Source organism: Aulonocara sp. 'chitande type north' Nkhata Bay, linkage group LG15, assembly GCF_057382095.1.
Source record: "Aulonocara sp. 'chitande type north' Nkhata Bay isolate Kocher_YH1m ecotype deep benthic linkage group LG15, A_spYH_male_GT1.1, whole genome shotgun sequence".
In the NCBI taxonomy this organism is placed as follows: Eukaryota; Metazoa; Chordata; class Actinopteri; order Cichliformes; family Cichlidae; genus Aulonocara; species Aulonocara sp. 'chitande type north' Nkhata Bay.
In genome coordinates this window covers 9,510,896-9,528,880 of record NC_141358.1, presented here as the reverse complement: position 1 = coordinate 9,528,880, position 17,985 = coordinate 9,510,896, and the positions used below count along the sequence as shown (strand labels likewise).

The window sequence follows — 17,985 nt, the reverse complement described above, 5'->3', positions numbered from 1 at the left end:
CTGAACAAGTAACAGTTTAATATCTTCCCTTATAATTACCCTTTATTATCCTCTACAGTGAGGCATTTAGTAAAAATTCCATCTGATTTACTACTATTTATATACACACATACTGTATATCGATACACAGGAGGATGTATGGTGTCACATCGCCTTCAGGTATTGGTTTCTATGACAAGAAACATTCACAAAGTGATCCAGTTATTATTTGAAAGACAGTGTTTAACAAACTTATTAGACCAAAAACTTGTTTAAAAAATCATATTTTTATTTATTAGGCAGGATTAAAACCTGAAATCAGGTTTTCAGAAACCCCTAAAACTGCTTTTTCTGTTCCGAAATGAAAATAAATAAATATAATTTGGCATCTTAATCTAAAACTAAAAACATTTTGTCAAATAGTCAATTTGAAAATTCATGGATAACAACAATAGTTACATTTTAGCACTCAAAACATTATTTGATTAAAGAGCTGGCACATACTTGTGGATTAACCATTACAGAAACATTCCAACAAGTCATTTTAGTAATTTCTAATACTAATAGATGCTATGATTTTTAATATTAGCAGTTAGATATGCTTGCCTGCGAAGTCATTTCAGCCTGTCATTGCCATTATGTAATTGAGCTGACAAAACATCCTACCATGCTTTGGTACAATAGCACAGTGAATATGATCGTTTAATAAAATTGTACTTAATTTGTCCCCTGCTATCGTCCAAAATCAGACCTCATGTGTCACCTCTGACTGCTGCAGTAGGCCCTTCTAGGGTGACACAGGCTCCAGTGTAACACCCAGAACCCTTTCATGTCCTAACTGTCGGGCTGGTGAGAAAAGTGTGGGATGTGTTTCCTGTTTTGGCACCTTTGGATGGCTTCAGTATCAGACTGAAGCCTAGTCCCAAGCACCTCGAGGCAACTGTTGTGGTGATTTGGTGCCATATAAATAAAACTGACTTGAATTGAATTACTTAGGGTGCCACATTAATAACAAGCTTTTTTCTCTGTGTTGGTGAAATGAAATGAAAACTCTTTGCTGTTTTCTAACCAAACACCAAACAATAAAGACGCTGACGTCACCAACTGCTGCATTTCCTCACTCCTAAATCTCACATCCTCAGAGCATCCGTTTAAATCCTTCTGTCCTCTCCTTGAATCATGTGGGCGAGTTTCCTTCACCTCTCCATCACCTGTTCTCTCTTTCAGCATAAATGCTGCTGACCTTTGACCTTTCTGCTCCATTGCTTTGCCACACGGACCGGGCTTCCTTTGGCAGCTGTGTCAACCTCGATGCTGGCAACTGCTGTGCCCAGGGAAGGACAGAGAGCGCCATTAATATCAGACCACGTAATGAGTCAGCAGCACAGTACCGTCTTACCATTGTCAGGATTAAGCAGCTCACTATTGCTTTTTCAACTAGGCCAGCTCCTAATCTTTTTAGTGTGCCTTTAGAATACATTAAAAAATGTGTGTGAATTTTTTAGACACTTTAAGCTATTATCTGTTGCCATGATGCCAATTTTACAATCTCAAATCCCAGTTTTAGTCTTACTTCTAAGTTATTTGTTGTTAAGTTATTAAGTTATTTATTAACCCCCCATCCCCACCTTCCACCACCACCACTACCTCCTACAGGAGCTTTCCTGCTAAAAGAGGTGGGGGTCACTCCGTGTGCGTGTGCATGCGCAAGATCTGGTCTGGTGTCAGCTGCCACTTTATTTATACCAATAGAATTCCATATTATCCGCTGTTGAAGAAACTGCTCTGGAGTTCATCATTCAAAGCTCCTGTCTGCTGTCCTGAGGGAAATTATTTCCTCCTGCCAAGTGAAGTGTGTTGTGACCTCCCCAGACGCAGTGGGACATTGGCAGCAGGGCAGATGGGTATGACAGAGGGGAACAAAGTGATTAGCAAACGGGGGCCCCGGTATGTGAACAGTAGTTAAAAATAACCTCCCTAGCCCAATTTGAAGATAACATGCAGCTTGGGCACTTAAGCCCCTTCACTGACTTTCCCCCATGTTGATTTAATTGATCTCAAAATTGGTGAGCAAGTCAAAATCCTGTCATCCAGTGTCCATGTTTACAGTGAGTTCTGGAAGTATAAAGAATCACCAGACTGGATGACTGGAAGTCAAATAAAAAAAAACAAAAAACAGAAAAGGTGTAGACAGATGAAAAAAAAATCAGAGGGTAAGGTGAGCTCTTCTGAATGATGCATGACACATGATGAAGGAGAAACAGATGATTAGATGAGAGCGTTCGCTGGCAAAGCCCCGGCCTGTGCGCCAGTATGTGACAGTGATCAGCTGTTCCCGCAAAAGAGGAACACAAGGATTATGATTTGTGTCTTTACCATCGTGTCCGGTGCGAGCGACCAAGAATTCACTCAGCAACAAAAGTCATCTGATATTCCAAGCGCTCAGATGTAACAAGCAAGGCCGTGGCACATCGCTGGCATTAGTGGAAATGTTGCATTTGTGATACACCCTGGCTCGGCGCCATGGGAAATATTGAACAACTGTCGAATTTAGACAACATCCTGTGGGGTGAAAAAAAAAACGGGAGCCACAAAGATGCAGCCAGGTTGCTATTTGTGGACGGCAAGTGCCTCGAAAATAGCGAGAGCGTTAGGTTTCAATATAAGCCCCTCTCTCTGAGCTTGAGCTTTCTGTGAATGAGGCCCGGGTTCCTATCACACCCAACCCCGGCGCTGATTTTAGAACACAGGTGTTGACCTTAGTGGAGCAGCTTGTGCTTGCTGCAGAGGAAAATGAACCCCCTGAGCCTGGGTCTGTTTGCCTCTACACTGCTGGTGATCAGTGCGTGTAGATGCTTCAGCGCTGTCACACCTTCAGACCTGTCATTCTATACGGCAGCACGTATCCTGAGAAAAGACATATTCTTCCAGGCTTTGGATTTTTGCCTCCTAAAGTGGCTCATTTCACATCGAGTGCTTGCGTTCTAAGAGTCATGGTGGCAGAATGGTCATCTTGTGGCCACTGAAGAATTTATTGCTTTCTTTTTATGATGCCACAGGAGCACCTATATATCCTACTGGCCATGCTTCGTGGACAGAGGTTTACTTTACAGTTTGTCAAAGCATTTGCCACATTTGGTGCACTGTGACGCATACAGGCTTCTTATCATGTGATGTCTCCCAAAGGGACCTGTTTCAGTTGCCCGAATCACCGCATAAAGGGGCCTGAAATGTTATTTTGTGAACTTGATAAGCACATACGTCACTTTTTCCTCCCCGGTAAACGATGCAATGAAGCTAAAGTGAATCAAAGAAGCCAAAGAGGGCTGAAACTCAACCTTGGCTTCGGCTGTGACTCACGGCCTGCCGTAACTGCTGCTCTGACTGTACCCCCAGACCCAGTAAAACACGCCCCTCTTGCAGTTGCTTCCTTGTTTCTCCCTGTATCCCCTTTTCTTTTCTTTTTTCTTTCCCTTTCTTTTTTTTTATCCAAAAAGGAGCCATTGACATTCGGTGTAAAATAGAGGCAGGGTGGGGTGGGGGGGGCCTGAACAGAGGAACGGCAGGGGTGTAGGATGTCTCGAGCCCAGTGTGAACAGCTGAGAGGTGTGATTTCACAGGCTGGCTCCCCTCTGTCAAAGCGCTGATTGGGCCGGACAGGAGGCGCAGGAGAGGCCCGGGCTTCTAAAGGACACCAACAGGTGGGAGGCCGCATTGGAGGGGGCCGCTCCTGGAGCCATAGAAAAGGCCGATCTGCAAGGCCTGCTGTGGGCACAATCCACTGACCAGATACAGAGGAGGATGGGTGATCACAGGAGAGCTGAGGGTGAAGCCGGGGAGTGGTTCTCAGAAAGCGGAGGGTTAGTTTCATGAGCTTGGCTTTAAAGGGTGGATAAAAGGCAGAGGACAACTTCAGGGATGAGGAGTAAGGTTGGTCTGAGTTTTGTCTGTTTTTGAATCACTCCTGTGATTTCTCCTTCTAAAACTTTAGTTCACAGCGCAGGAAGAGACAAAGTCATATGTCAGGCAACAGAATCTTCGGGTTACTGTGCTTGTGTGGTTTCAGCTTAACTTCAGCACAATATGAGTAAAAATCTGGTATCAAACCAGCTTTCTCTCACTTTTACTGAAGACACAGCACAACATGGCAGCCAGTTGTGTCAGGTGAGGGGAAGCTGAGATGTGATGCAGGAAAGAATCAGGAAATCTGGTGCCTCTCAGAGGAGTCGTCCTAGTCTAATTACAGTAGACGAGACAGACTTTCTGGTGGCCATTTGGTTCAGAAGTGTTTAGATTTATCAAGGAAGTCACCACTTGTGAAGGAGAGGTGGACTGAGGCCTTCATCTTAACCCCATTTACTCACCGTGAGAAAACCACAAGAGGAGGTGCAAGGAGACCAGACGAAGGTGAGTAAAACGCATTTTTTTAAAAATCAGCTCAAGCTATTTTAATAAGGGGTTGCAATTAAAATGAATTGAATTTTTTCCGCTTTTAAGGATCACTTGACACAACTGTCGGCATCACGTTGACTTGGCATGGCACGATGTTTGGGAAATAAAAAAAGGACGATGACCTTTGTTTGATGGGAGCCGGTATTTGCCTCACCCGCCTGAGTTATTTAAACTCATTTCAGCAGCATCACACTGGCATTATCCATCAAGTATCTGCCAGTATGATCAGTCCCGTCATCTGTCAGTGTCAGAAAATTCACTTTTTATTTGTCTAATAAAACAATGGTCAGGTTTAACCCATACAAATTGCTTCTAGCTTCATGGAGATGATAGAAGCCACCATTCTGTGCCTCTCATGCTCCATTATTCCTTTATTCACTCACTCACTCTGTCACAGTTAACCGCTGTTAAGCCGGTTCTTCCCGCTACTCTTCACGCGTGGCTATGAAAGGGTGCTTTGTGTCTCGAGGAGCAGCGAATCCAGTTGTTGTCCCTTGTGAGCACATGCTTCCTTATATCCCCATATTAATACGCCACTTATGGAATGTAAGGAAGTGTGTGGTTTCAAGGGGACCTGAGCATCAACGTCGACATTTCTCATATTGTCCTTTCATTTGTCTTCATTCAGAAAATTGTGTGAGGGTGTCTGTCTACTTTATATGTGTGTGTGTGTGTGTGTGTGTGTGTGTGTGTGTGTGTGTGTGTGTGTGTTGTGTAAAGAGCTATACAAATACAGGCCATTTACCATTTGGGGGGTGTCAGAGTTCATGACCATGTGTGTGTGTGTGTGTGTGTGTGTGTGTGTGTGTGTGTGTGTGTGTGTGTGTGTGTGTGGCAGGACAACAGGTGAAAGGCCTGTTCCCTCTCCTTCAGCTCAGGCACGTGTGCAGTTAGCATTACTCCCAGGGCCGCTGATCGGGTCTCAGGGACTTCTTGAAAAATTCCTGCCCTGCCCCAACTGCTGACAGTCAAGGAGGATTGACAGAGCACAGCTGTCACCCATTATAGCAACCGCAGAGCTCTCAAAAAGGGAAGAGGGGAGGGAAGGGCAGAGATGCAGGAGCTGTCACTGAGGGTGAAAGTTCACTGCCGTGGGCTGGATTTGGAAGGAAACGGAGAGATGTCACCGGCTGTCAGAGTTCTCAAGCCTCTAAATAGGAACTATTTGCTTGGTAACACGGAGGCACTTGTTCCTGTGCTGTAACTTCTCCTTTTCTCTCTCTGTGTGTTCCATCAGGTAAGACTGAAGAGGATTCAGCAGCCCTTACTGCCTGCAGATGATGTCCATCTCCTACCGTCTTTCTCATGTCCCTCTTTTTCCGTGACCTTTACCCCTGTAACCTTTCCTCCTGACTGCCCCTCCCCTCCTGCTCTGCCTCTTGCTCTGCCACTCGCAGCTGAAGCAACACGCCTTGCTGTGGCTGGTCAAACGGAACCAAGTCAGGTGTTTCTGTGAGGTTTGGTCCCCTTCAACCAGCTACTGCGCCGTGAATTCAGTCAGCACACACCGGCTGGGAGTCAAACACGCAGTGACGTTGTGGTGTAGCGCTGCTTAATCTGGAGGTGGTGAATAGAATAGATTTTACAGCACAGATGCAACGTGAATCTTCTTTAGGAGCACTATGTTGATTGTCCATGGTAATATGTGACTAGAAACCAAATAAAAGCTCACTGATGATGTACAGTGTTGAATTCCTGTTCTTCTGATTCACGTTCAGTCCATTGTGTACTCGAGGAAAAACACAACGATACATTAAGTCTAGCAGTTGAGTCCACCTTATTCTGCAGAATAGACTCTGACCCAGTATGAGATGATATAAATATGAGGCCTAAAATGGCAGCAAAGTATAACTTAGTAAATTATTTAAACAGAAAAAGAACGCAGGTGTAGCAGTGCAGGGATAGACACTGTAGAATAGATGGGAAAAGCTAATATTACAGTCCGGGCCAGAGAATTCAGTACCATGGATAGCACGCATGATGTATATATACAGTAATATGCTGTTTCTAGCTAGGTTGCCTTCTGTGTGGGTGTGGAGTGTACACATGCCTGCAGACTATTTACAAACAGGCTGTGCAGAGGCAAGCCAACAATCTAATAACCCTGCGCTATATGAGCTACACACCAAGTACCACTCGGAGGTTTAGAATATCACTGTGCTGCCTGACTAGAGCTAGAATAAATCTCTTTTATCCCAACTTCAAGCTCAGTTTTAAATGATGAGGTAGGGATGTATCAATAAAAAATGACAGATCTTTTTACTTTTAGTGTTTGCATGAATTTTACAGTTATTTTGCACTCTACTGTATAGGTCTATAAATAGCACATATGCTTATGTCTGTGTATTTTTGTTCTTGTTTCACTCATATTTCATGTGTGTTTAAACATTTTTTATAAATACAGCCTGGGTGGAAACCTGATCCAAATTTCCTACAATGTGGGACAATAAAATCTGTCTTCAGTCTATTTTGTGATGGAGGATAATATACACACAAAAATGACACTCCAGCTGTCTCCATGAAAATAAACTTCCTCTAAGCATGCAGATGTAATGGGGATGCAAATAAGCATACAAAGAACAGCGCTGCACATCCCTTACCAACTTTTTCACTTCAAACCTTTTGTCAAAACCAGCTAAATCTGCTGCTGTTATTGAAATCACTGACCAAAAGCCAGGATGCTGAAGTTGTAATTCACTGGATCATAATATAGACAGTAAACTGATATTTAACGTCAGCATTTTAATCAGGAATAGACAGGCAATCTGTCCAGGGTTTACATATCTCCTACCCAATGGATGGATGGATGGATGGATTTTCATTATGAACCTTTGCCCTTATCATTACAGCAAAGTCACCAAAATAACATTCCTAATCAGTCCGGTTGTAGTTTGTAGTTCATTTCACCCTGTTCCTTGTTAGACAAAGGAGCATATACCAGTTCTGTTGGTGGGTTAAGGACCTTCCACGACCTCGTCCAGTTCTCCTAGAGTGACTGCCTGTCTCTTGGAATCTCTTCCTTGCTGTTGAGACTGTGTAAGGAGACACATCAAGCCTTCTGGCAATGTGACATTTCAATGCCAGAATTGGAAAAAAGGTTAGTGGCCTCCATCTGTAAAATAATTAGTGTTATGGGGGTGTCTCATTGTTTTCTCTCTAGTGCACCTGTTGTGAATTTATTCACACCAAAACAGATAAAACTGATCAACAACCCCTTCTGCTACTTAACTGACCAGATCAATATTCCAATATTCACTTCAATATTCAATATTCCCTCTATGTATTGCACAGTGATTCCCTCTACTGTGCAATCACTGTGCAGTACTTAATTCTACGTGCAGTAACCAAAACTGTATATACATAACACTATTTATTTATTTCCCCTTGTAATGTTCATATGTATAATACTCAAAAGATTTTTTGTTTAAAGAAATAAGGGAATGCTCAAGACTTTTTCACAGTAGGCTACTTAATGATGTAGGAAGTTTAATAGTTTTAGATTTTATTTTATTTTTGTTGATGTAGCAAGTTCGGCCTTTAGAATCACATCTAAACATAAAATAAATAACAGTATGTCACTGAGTGAGCCTTAATAACACCCATTAAACATTAATACTATTTGGAAAATAGTATTAATGTTTAATGGGCATAAGGCAAAGATTAAAATATCAATACTATAGTCTAAATATCAGGAGAGCAAATCAATATGCTTAATATTAATGTGCACATACTCATCAACATACAACGTCATCCACCAGGGGGCGATATACGTTTCTATGGTAGTAGTTTCTACAGCAGAAGAGGAGGTGAAGCAGCATCGTAAACATGGCTGACAGTGGAGTGATAGGTGGGTTTCAGAGTGTGTAAATAGCTGTAGTTCATTTGGTTTTTCCTTTTGGTTCTTATTCTTTAGTTGCAGGAGTTACGAAGAAGTATCTCATACTCACAGCGCTTATTATGTAGACTTTGTTATTAGCTGGTAGCAAAGTTAATTTCCCAGATGCTAGACCTGCTAACGTTAGCGTCGAGAGCATGTAAACGGTACTCATGCCGTAGACAGAGAATGTATTGCATCATCTTTTCGAGTAGTTTTAAAATGTACAATACTCATGTTTCTAGTTGTCACTGTGCTGTGACGATGATGCACTACACTTGTTTTGTTACTGATTTCGTTGACACGGTGAAAACTAAAAGCAGCTAACAGACTCGACCTTAATATCACCGCCTCTTGTGGAAAAAGTAACAGAACTACGTTATAATGCTAAATAACCTAATATTATCATCCTCTGTTGCTCGTCTTACAGACGGACCCGGGAGGAAAGATGAAATCGAACGCGCAAAGGTTAGTCTAGGTGTTTTCTTGAAATTTATTACAGCCTTTTGTGTGGATAAATGCTTTCCTTAATAGTTAGGTTTTTCTTGACGCCTCTTCCTGTCACGTGACAGAGTGAAGGCAAAGACCTAACCAAGGAGGAAAAGCAACGGCTGAGGAAAGAGAAGAAACAGCAGAAAAAAATCAAAGAGAAAAAAGATGACAAGGCATCACAGGAAAATGAGAAGGAGAAGAAGCCGGTCACTTCAGCAGCTCCAGCATCCCAGCCCCCGACACAACCCACAGTGCAGAAAGGTGCCTCCCATTTAGGCAGCAGCAAGTGTTGTTGTATCTGGGTGCACAGTGTGATTCATTCTTTATCCTAACATCTGTGTCTGTTATGGTCTTTGTCAGCTCCTTCAGCAGTGCCTGCTACTGCACCTGTTTCTGTGCCTGCCTCGGAGGCTTCTGTGCCGGCGGACAAGCCAACAAAGACTAAAGCGGAGCTGAAAGCTGAGAGGAGAGCTCGGCAAGAGGCTGAGAGGGCCAGCAAACAGACCAAGAAGGGAGAGACAGGACAGCAGGCAGCCACGAGCAAACCAAAAGCTCCGCCCAGTGATCTGCAGCCAGGTACTGCTGTTGCACCTAACATTTGCGTGTTCAGTTTTATCTTTTGGATAATCTAACTCAAAATAATCAAGTCAGAACAACAGACAGCTACCTGTAGAACTTTGAGAAGCTGTTTTTGCCAACACAGAAGCTGGCTGTGATAAATACAGACTAACAGTGATCAGTGATTGTTGTAGGGTCAAACGTTGGCCTCATGATTGGCTGCAGGGAAATATGCTGAAACAAGACTGACTGGTGGTAACTTCACCAACAAGGTTTTGGTGCCAGTGAAGTGTTAAATGTAAAGGTCAAGGTCATGTGATATCGGTGGCAATGGTAATAAGTGTATCAGCAGTAGAGCGACTGATTTTGGAAGGTGAACCTGTACAGAAATATGGGAAAATATGAAGACATTAAACATGTAATACAGACTGAAAGCAATACAGCTGCTGCAGACAGACCATCAATATGAGTGTGTAAGAGGGGAAAATGACTGTAACGTAATAATATATCAAAAGTGTAAGCTTTAAGTGCTTTGGTCAGTATGGCTAGACAAGACTTGATAAAGTTTAGCCTATTTACATGTGAACGGAGATATTTTTTAAAACTGCACGTGTGGACGGGATTTTTTTTAAAAACGGAAAATCTCAGATTCCAAAAATACCCTTGTACGTGTGAATGTAGCCTTAGTCTTTGTTCAAATTTGACAGTGCAAATACCTGGATAACATAAAATCCTGCTTCGCAGTACAGCTATTTAGCATCTCCCAAACGACCAGCAGAATTTTTTGGCTCGTCAGCAAACTGGAGAATATTAACACTCTTTGCATTTTCAGTGGTGAAGAGGCTCCCTGAACACATTCAAGTGGACAACCCAGACGTTTTAAAGAAACTTGCCAAGAAGTTGGAAAGGCAACAGGTCAGTATTGCTGTGAGGAACTTCTGAAGACCCTTAAAAATGATTCAAGACACACTGAATACACACGATACATAGTGATTCTAAGTAACCTTTTAATTTGTTGTAAGGATGGATAGATTCATCAGGAAATGTTTGACTTATTTTATGAAAATGGCTTGATCTTGGATGCTTCAAGTAACTATTTTTGTTTGAATCTAACATACTGTATTGTAAACAAATTCAGTTGATGGAAAAAAAACACTGCTGGCATGTTTACAACATGTTATATTGGACAGAAGTGTGACATTTCCTGCAGGTGCATGGTTCGTTTTTGGAAATCTAAGCTTTTACTAGTTAAATCTGAGACATTCTCTAATTAAACAAAAGTCAGTCAGTTGTATACATAAATAGAATTCCTGTTATTTGTACAGTAACTCCAAAATAAAGTAACTTTATTTGGTTGAGTCATTGCAGCCAGTAACCAGCAGTTGTGATTGCATGTGACTGTATCCAACTTTTCTTTCAGACACCAGAGCACTATGCTGCTAAAAAGGTATAAGCCATCGGCGTCTGGCTTTACAGAATGTGTGCCTTTAACCTTTTTGGTTCTGTTTCAGTTGCTAACCTGTTATCTTAATCCGGTTTAACCCATTATTGTTGGTTGTTACAAACTTAATGGTAGAGATGTAAAAACATCTCTTCCATGTAGACAGCTGTTAAGTTGGCAAGTAGGTTTTACAGTATGTGTGTTGTTTGCTGTGGTCACCGAAACACCAGGCTGTCCGTTGCTTGCTGCTGTTCTGTTAGTCATAATTTATTATAACAGTAATTTTTAATTTTGTCAGTTTTCTTTCTATTAGGTCTACACAGAATTCAAAGTTTAATGTAACTCTTAATGAGCACAGTCTACAGACTCCCTGTTTTCACCTCATTAACTCAGCTGTAATCTCTGACCTGGTGTACATTTTGTGCATTTCAGATCCCGCTGCGCTCAGATTATGGCTACAAAGTCAGCCTGTTTTCTCATCTCCACCAGTACAGTCGCAAAGCTCCTCTAACACAGCAACTCAGGTAAACTGACTTTAAATTGTATGTTACAGTGTGTTGTTTATGTCATGTTATAAGATGTAACCTCTTAAGATTTCCTTAAATCTCTTTTGTGGTTTGCAGCATTCCTTCCACAGTGATTCATCCCGCTATTGTCAGGCTGGGTTTGCAGTATTCACACGGCATTGTTGCAGGATCCAATGCTCGCTCTGTCGCCCTGCTGCATGCTTTCAAACAGGTACAGTCCCAACATAGACCATTCATTCTTCAAACCCCACTGTTCCCTCTCTCATGGGCAAGGCTAAGGCTGACACAGTGACCGTTTGACTGCAGTCAGTTACAAAGAAGTCGGCCAGTATTGGAGAGGGTCCATGTTTTTACTTATCAGGAGACATTGTAAAAGTGAATCTGGTCATTAAAATCAGGTAGATACAATCTCAAATTCACACCAAGTTGAGAGCGTGTAATGCTCAGAGAAGCTGCAAAAAAAAAAAAAAATTCAAGGACTAGATCTCAGACTCTACACGCCTCAGTGAGTTCATGACAGTACAGTTAGAAAAACACTGAACAAGTATGGTTTGTTTGGAAGTGTTGTCATAGGGAAAGCTTATTCTTTCTAAAAAGAATATGGTGGTATAGCTTAGCTTTTCAAAGTTGCATCTGGGCTTGTTTTACAGCCACAGGACCTGGGCACTTTGTAGTCACTGAGTTTACTACGAGCTCCTATGTATATAAAAGTATTGTAAAGTCAATGTGAGGCCATCTGTCTGACACCTAAAAGTCTGGCCTTAATTGGGTCATGCAACAGGACAACGATCGCAAGCACAGCAGCAAATCTACAACAGAATGACTGGAAAAGAAAAGAATGTTGTAATGGCCCAGTCAAAGTCCAGTGTTTCATTTTTCCCTTCAGGTAATAAGGGATTACACTACACCTCAAAATGAAGAGCTATCAAGAGACTTGGTCAACAAGCTAAAACCTTATATCAGGTAAAGGAAGAAAAATACTGATTTTAGTCATTCATCATTATTTCCTACACTACTGACACGTTTTTGGTTTAACACATGAAATCATTCCTTTTGCTTTGTTTTTATTTCAGTTTTCTGAATCAGTGTCGCCCTCTGTCAGCCAGCATGGGTAATGCAATCAAATACATCAAGAAGGAGATCTCTAATATTCCTAGTAACTGTAAAGAAGACGAGGTTAGTGACACTCGTGTATTTGCAATCACATAATCTGTTTAAGTAGTGAGACTTTTATCACACTGTGTGGTTCATTTTAAGTTTCCAATACTTGAGAACTCATGCACTTCCTTTTGTTTTTAGGCAAAGAACAAACTGCTCAACTGTATCGAGTCCTACATTAATGAGAAGATTATTCTCGCTGGTGTAGCTATTGCCAAGTGCGCCATAGAAAAACAAAAGATCAGTGATGGAGATGTGATCCTAGTTTATGGATGGTAAGTCTCTAAAAGCTGCGTGCATGTACTTGGTTTCAGCTGTTAAATCTGTTCTTTATTAGCGAGCATTGCTTAATTGTTTATTCTTAACACTTTCTCTTCCCTGTTTTGGTTAGATGCAACCTTCCTTCCGCATTTTTGTCCTGACATTAAATGTTCCTCTCTCCTCCCTGACAGCTCGTCACTGGTCAACCACATCCTTTGCAAGGCCTTTGAGAAGAGCAGAAAATTCCGTGTTATTGTTGTGGACAGCAGGCCTCGGCTAGAGGGCAAGGAGGCCCTGAGGCGCCTGGTTCAGAAAGGCATCAGCTGCACCTATGTTCTTATCTCTGCTGTCTCTTACATCCTTCCAGAGGTAATCATGGAGCTACACTAGAGTAAACCCCAAAATATTTGGTTCTAAGCACAATGAGTTTCTTTATTCTCTTCTAGGTGTCAAAGGTTTTCCTTGGTGCTCATGCTCTGCTGGCTAATGGTTACGTCATGTCTCGAGTGGGGACATCACAGATAGCTCTGGTGGCCAAAGCTTTTAATGTGCCTGTGCTGGTGTGTTGTGAGACCTACAAGTTCTGCGACAGGGTGCAGACAGACTCCTTTGTATCTAATGAACTCGGTATGGAAAGTGTTCAGTTGCTACATAAATGTCTGCGAGCCTTTCAGCTCAATTTGTCCTTTTGCTCAACTTTATTTCCATACACCAGTTTATCCTCATCTTTGCTTTCCAGATGACCCCGACGACCTCATTGTAACCCGTAAAGGAACGACTCCGCTGGAGGGATGGGAGAACGAGTCCTCTCTCGGCCTTCTTAACCTGGTCTACGACGTGACGCCGCCTGATTTCGTAGATCTAGTCATCACAGAGCTCGGGATGATCCCGTGTACCTCTGTCCCCGTGGTGCTGCGAGTCAAAAACGTGGACCAGTGAACAACTCAGTTTGTGTGCACCAGAGCTTGTACACACACAACAAATTGTGCTTTTAGCATGCAATAAATATATATCTGAAGTGACATATGCTTTTTAAATTGAGTCCATGTGTGTTTTTATGGTAGTATTGGATGAATGGAAATATATTTCCTGGCCTAATGTGACAAGGCTGTTCTGTTTATTAAAAAAAAAGTAGTGCTAGATGTTATAAGACCCACTGTTTATTAGAAACAGAACAATTAATTGTCAATACAATCCCACTGAGCGTCACAACACTAGTTATTAACCATGGCATGCAATTTGAAACAAGACAGAAATTTTTCCTAATTACAGTTGGAGTTGAAGCATCAGATAAATGTTATGGCTCCCATAAAGTTAGGTTTAATGACAAAAGAAAAGTAAGACATTAACCAGGTACTACAGTTTTTGGTAAAGCAGCTAGGAGTTTATGTTCTCACTGCTCATATATCGTCACCAAGTTCAGTTAAAACCAGGAGAAATATTCTGCATGCTGTAGATGCACTCTCTCCTTACAAGAATTATTTATTAGTTGCAATATTTAGTCAGTGCATTAACATTCAGACAACTTATTTAGCCAGAAGCAATGTATTGAACATAGAGCAACTAGAGCTGCCCTTCAACACTGAATTTTCCCAATGGGAGAACACAACATTTTAACAGCTAGAAAATCAGTTAATGTACAATTAAATCCTGTATATGCATAATGTAAACATGATACTCGAAGCATAGAAACAGATATCCTGTTTTAAAATCTTCAGTAGAACCCTGAATCTCACTGGAGAAGAGTATCAAAGGAGGTTACCCTTGAATCTCAAGACATTTAGCACATGTGGCCTATAAACAAAATGTGGCTGTAACAGACAAGTATCTTCCACATTTTGTGTTTTGTCTGAAATTGAAATTAAAGATGTAAATAAAAACATCACACTTCAAAAAGAGGTTTGTTGCAAAAGAAAGGATTTTGTGTCGCTCAACTACATAGAAAAAAAAAAAAAAGGAATTTAACCTATTGGACTATTAAAATAATTTTTAAAGATGTCAAATAAGCTTGCACCCTTAAAACAAACTTAGTCTTTGCTGTCAGTAAAGTGGAAATTCAGCACGTCTGCCCAGACAGGTTTTAGGACTGAAGACAGTATTTGTGTAAGTGCACATAGTTTCTGAAGGATTTTGTAAAACACAGTGTTTTCCCTTCTATCACATGGTGTCAGTCAAATACATTTACAAATATAATTGATGTGCTAATAGTGGTCATTTTTGACAAAAATATTTGAAATGCGGAGCAAATCTTTTCTTTAAAATTGCACTGAAACATCTTTGAGGTCAAACGTGTAAATTTCCTTGAAACAAAAAATACAACAGACCTCAAAAAGGTGTAAAATGAATAAAAACACATTTAAAAGAAGCCCTGTAAAAGTCCCCTCAGACTTTGTCAGCATTTTCCCCTATCAGTATCTTCCCTTTAAGAACAGTCAGTTTGAGATTAAAACCAGCTGACTAAGGTTCAGCTTTAGAGTGATTTGGCTTTACGTCTCTGGGTGGCCCACAGAAGAACCGAGATCACAACCGTAGAAGCTGCAAGAGGCCCAAAGACTTGCAGAGCTGGGAACTCCCCCTATGGACAGTTTTAACAAATGCACAACTTTAAATAATCGAAAAGCTTAGCATCAAAAGGTGATTTGCATAAAGCTGCTTGCAGAACCAACCTCTCGAAGACACTTGTATCCACGGAAGTTTTCAGCGCAGCTGCACTCAAAGAAGCCTGGGCCGAAGGGGCCACAGAGGGAGTTCTCTGGACAGTTCATTGCTGTGGATTACCAACAAGTATGAATAGATGTCACGTGTAACATATTTAACTGTAGTTTTAGATGGCATGTGTCACAGCAAAAGTTAGGAACTTACACAGTTGTCCAGTCTCGTTGCATATATTCCTTTGGCCTTCACAATGGCGATTTCCCTCTTTGATTTTAACCTTTTCCCAAGATGTGTTGCTTCCCGGACAATCTATATTTTGTGGTAAAATCCTACAGAGAAATTAAGTTAGAAAAAAAAATCTCAATCTAATACTGAGGAGAATCTGTCATAATTTGGGTAAAATACTTACATGTAGTTTAACTTATTAAATCCTTGAAAAGCTGTATCACTGATGTTGACAAGGGGATTGAACGAGAGGTCTCTGTAATATAAACATTTATAGGATGCATTTAAAAGAGCGACCACATAGATAAAAACACTAGCACTTTCTAGTACAACTATCAGTCATCCAGTCACACTGCACTTGTATCTATGCCTAAAACACTTTGTTTAACTTTGATACATCTTGCCCAAGGATACTTCAATATGTGAACCATTTGGTAGAGAAACTGCTCAACCACAGCCGCCCTGTGTCTTCCTTATTTGCTTCAGTTATATTTATTTTTTGTGAAGTTAAATCATTTTAGTGCTTGCCAGAAGGGGAGATAAAAGTTGTTATGCATGGCCAGAAATAGAAACTTTCCTAAACTCCTGCTGCTCAAGAATGCTTTTATGAACATGAAGATCATTCTGAGGAATCGCCTGCACATGTGTCATTTGTCTTTCTCGGTACACCAATACAGGCTTTTACTACAATTTTTCATATGAAATGTAAACTGTGGAGTAGCGATAAGAGCAGTTATTTCCTTTTGAATTAAAAATAACCTTACAATCAAAGAAAAAGCATGTGTAAGCAGGAGCTTCTGTTGTTTTGCGTGCAGACGAGAGGATTATTTGTGCAAAAAAAGATGTGAAACTGTATTTACTGTTCTTACATCATGAAAGCTGTTGATGCTCCCTGAAGATCCTGCACACAAGTTAGTGAACAGTTGGACAGATCCAACCTGACAAACAAAAAACACAAATAAAGTTCAGATAATGAAGAACTTCCTCTTTCAGCTGCACTCTTTAGGGGTCACTACCAAATTTGATCATCTGCCTCCATCTCACCCTATCCCTAGCATCCTTCTCTACCAACTGTGCATGTGCTTCTTCATTATATCCATGAATCATTTCTGTGGTCTTCCTCTTTTTATTCTGCCTGCCAGATCCACATTCAACACCCTTTGTCCAATATATCCCACTATCCAAACCATCTCAGCTTTGCCTCTCTAACTGTGTCTCCAAAAAACCCAAATTGAGCTGTACTTCCTAATGAAAATGCTAGCACTACCAATTCTGCCACCTCCAGCTCAGCCTCCTGTCTGTTAGTGAGATTATGAAGACGAAACCTTTCCCACAAGTTAATACACAGTCAGCATTGGAAGTCACTAGAAGGAAAAAGACATTTACATTTTCTTTTTTTTTTAACAGTTATTCACAAAATAGCTTAACAAATCTTAGCTTGGGTGTAAATTCTGTTTCCGACGGACCCTGAAAGCAGCAAATCCTACCCGATGATGTGTTCAGGGTCGTTTGTGGTGTCATTTCTCAAACAGCAACGCCCGTCTATCCGTCCAGCGGATAAGAAGCAAAAGTGACCGACCTCGGAGCTGTTTAGGATGGTCCCGCCACACAGGTTACATACCTGTGGTTACACGTCATAACAAAGAGAGGGGGGGGGGGGACACCTGTAAACAACAATCTTGCTGGCCATTTCCTTTCTGGCACATACAGCTACACCAGAACCTGTTGTATTATTAGTAATATATATGCGCCACAGAGTTGTTGAAGTAAAGACTACAGTTATTGCATTTAGAAAGCCCAGCCTTACCTGCAGCTCGGTCAGCTGATAACTTGCTTGGAAAAATAAATTAAGGATCAAAACAAGCGCCACAAATCTCATACAGCTACATAAAGCTTTCATTTTTAGCAACTGGAGTCACATGATCAGGCCGCAGCAGGGCACGTGACAGGAAGCGGGTCCAGCATTTTATGACGTTTGCAGGATTTTATGGGATTTTAACTAACATTACCTGCTTCTGTACGCTCTCTGTTACACACAATCACAAACAATAGTATAAAATTATGCCGTAAGCATTTCTAGCTGTAGAAAAAAGGTCAAATAAGAAATATTACAAAATACAAAATATTTTTAATATTCAAAACATTTGAAGTAGTTTTTCACGTCTTCGAATATTTTTTTTAAATATAACGTTTAACTGTGTGTGTTGTAAAACTAGCGGAAAAAAACATTTTTGACTAATGAATTTTGACTGCGCGTTCACTGTCAGTTCGGATTGGACCAACTAACGGATTGGATCAAATAACGTAAAACTAATTCTAATACAAAAAATACCCTTTGTGTTATGTTTACAAAATATTGTGCC

General features: G+C 41.1%; 2 protein-coding genes across 4 annotated transcripts; one reads left to right on the top strand and one right to left on the bottom strand.

Moving 5' to 3' along the window:
• The first annotated feature begins 8,164 nt into the window (after positions 1 to 8,164).
• On the top strand, positions 8,165 to 13,779 carry eif2b4 (eukaryotic translation initiation factor 2B, subunit 4 delta). Of its 2 annotated transcripts, XM_086264591.1 has the most exons (14): positions 8,165 to 8,278; positions 8,736 to 8,773; positions 8,878 to 9,058; positions 9,158 to 9,373; positions 10,188 to 10,270; positions 10,776 to 10,802; positions 11,229 to 11,320; positions 11,420 to 11,534; positions 12,210 to 12,286; positions 12,397 to 12,499; positions 12,623 to 12,756; positions 12,934 to 13,111; positions 13,189 to 13,369; positions 13,482 to 13,779. In XM_086264591.1, the coding sequence occupies exons 1-14, from the start codon at positions 8,257 to 8,259 to the stop codon at positions 13,679 to 13,681; spliced, it is 1,647 nt and encodes a 548-aa protein (XP_086120717.1). In that variant the 5' UTR covers positions 8,165 to 8,256; the 3' UTR covers positions 13,682 to 13,779. The 2 variants fall into 2 exon arrangements, with proteins under 2 accessions (XP_086120717.1, XP_086120718.1); XM_086264592.1 differs by lacking the exon at positions 10,776 to 10,802 and having other exon boundaries at positions 8,166 to 8,278.
• A 107-nt stretch (positions 13,780 to 13,886) lies between these two features.
• Positions 13,887 to 17,610, bottom strand: atraid (all-trans retinoic acid-induced differentiation factor). 2 transcript variants are annotated; one of them, XM_086263901.1, is made up of 7 exons: positions 17,430 to 17,593; positions 17,110 to 17,243; positions 16,492 to 16,560; positions 15,807 to 15,878; positions 15,605 to 15,726; positions 15,409 to 15,509; positions 13,887 to 15,317 (listed from the first exon to the last, which is right to left on the bottom strand). In XM_086263901.1, exons 1-7 carry the CDS (start codon positions 17,520 to 17,522, stop codon positions 15,213 to 15,215), a joined length of 696 nt encoding a protein of 231 aa, XP_086120027.1. In that variant the 5' UTR covers positions 17,523 to 17,593; the 3' UTR covers positions 13,887 to 15,212. The 2 variants fall into 2 exon arrangements, with proteins under 2 accessions (XP_086120027.1, XP_086120028.1); XM_086263902.1 differs by lacking the exon at positions 15,807 to 15,878 and having other exon boundaries at positions 17,430 to 17,610.
• Positions 17,611 to 17,985: the final 375 nt, after the last annotated feature.